Here is a 930-nt window from a genome sequence, read left to right on the forward strand (position 1 = left end):
ATATGTTGGAAATAAAAGTATGCAGTTAACATATGCGTTTTACTCCATTCACTAAATTCATATATACTCCAGTACCCAAAATATCAAGGAGTTTCTACCTCATAAACAGGAGTTACACCACAGTTATTTTGTGATCTTTGCTACCCTGGTATCTATTAACCAATTTATTTTGTCCGAGTTAATTATTAACTAGGAGAAAATAAATACATATAATAATAATCATAATAATATATATATATATATATATATATATATAGAGAGAGAGAGAGAGAAAGAAAATGTGTGAGAGAGAGAGAGAGAGAGACAGACAGACAGACAGAGATGTATACTGACACACAGGTGTGTATACATACGTACATTTTTGCATGCTTAATTTTTATGTAACGAGTGATTATTATGTCAATGTCTCTGATGCTTCTATTTTTTTATTCTCAGGCGTCAACGTGATGCTGTGGCCACCATGATATCTTGGGGTGTTGATGTCAACAAGCAGGACATATTTGGCGACACGCCTCTCCATTTGGCGGCAAGGAAGAAGGACGAATGGAAAGATGGGGTGGCGGCATTATTAACACCAGGAAAGAAGATGCTACAGGTCAGTGGCTGTGTGTGTGCGTGCATCTTTTAAACACACACACACACACACACACATATATATATATATATATATGAGGGGCTTCTTTCAGTTTCTGTCTACCAAATCCACTCACAAGGCTTTGGTCAGCCCATGCCTATAGTAGAATACACTTGTGCCCAAGGTGCCACATAGTGGGACTGAACCCAGAACCATGTGGTTGGTAAGCAAGCTACTTACCGCACAGCCAAAATGCAATATAAACCTAACTTAATTACCCACACCCTACCAATCATTCCGCTTGTTTAATTAATCTGATTTTTTTTCCTCGTCTCTTTTTATGAGATTTTTCTTTT

At 37.2% G+C, this 930-nt stretch overlaps 1 protein-coding gene across 1 annotated transcript in view; it reads left to right on the forward strand.

Annotated features, from left to right (window-relative positions):
* Positions 1–930, forward strand: part of LOC128251277 (serine/threonine-protein phosphatase 6 regulatory ankyrin repeat subunit B-like) — a 10,723-nt gene that overhangs the window by 3,989 nt on the left and 5,804 nt on the right. Inside the window, exon 4 of the mRNA XM_052978098.1 lies at positions 436–595. Coding sequence (XP_052834058.1) covers positions 436–595 — 160 coding nt within the window. The remainder of the gene's footprint in view (positions 1–435; positions 596–930) is intronic.

Source organism: Octopus bimaculoides, chromosome 30, assembly GCF_001194135.2.
Source record: "Octopus bimaculoides isolate UCB-OBI-ISO-001 chromosome 30, ASM119413v2, whole genome shotgun sequence".
Lineage (NCBI taxonomy): Eukaryota > Metazoa > Mollusca > Cephalopoda > Octopoda > Octopodidae > Octopus > Octopus bimaculoides.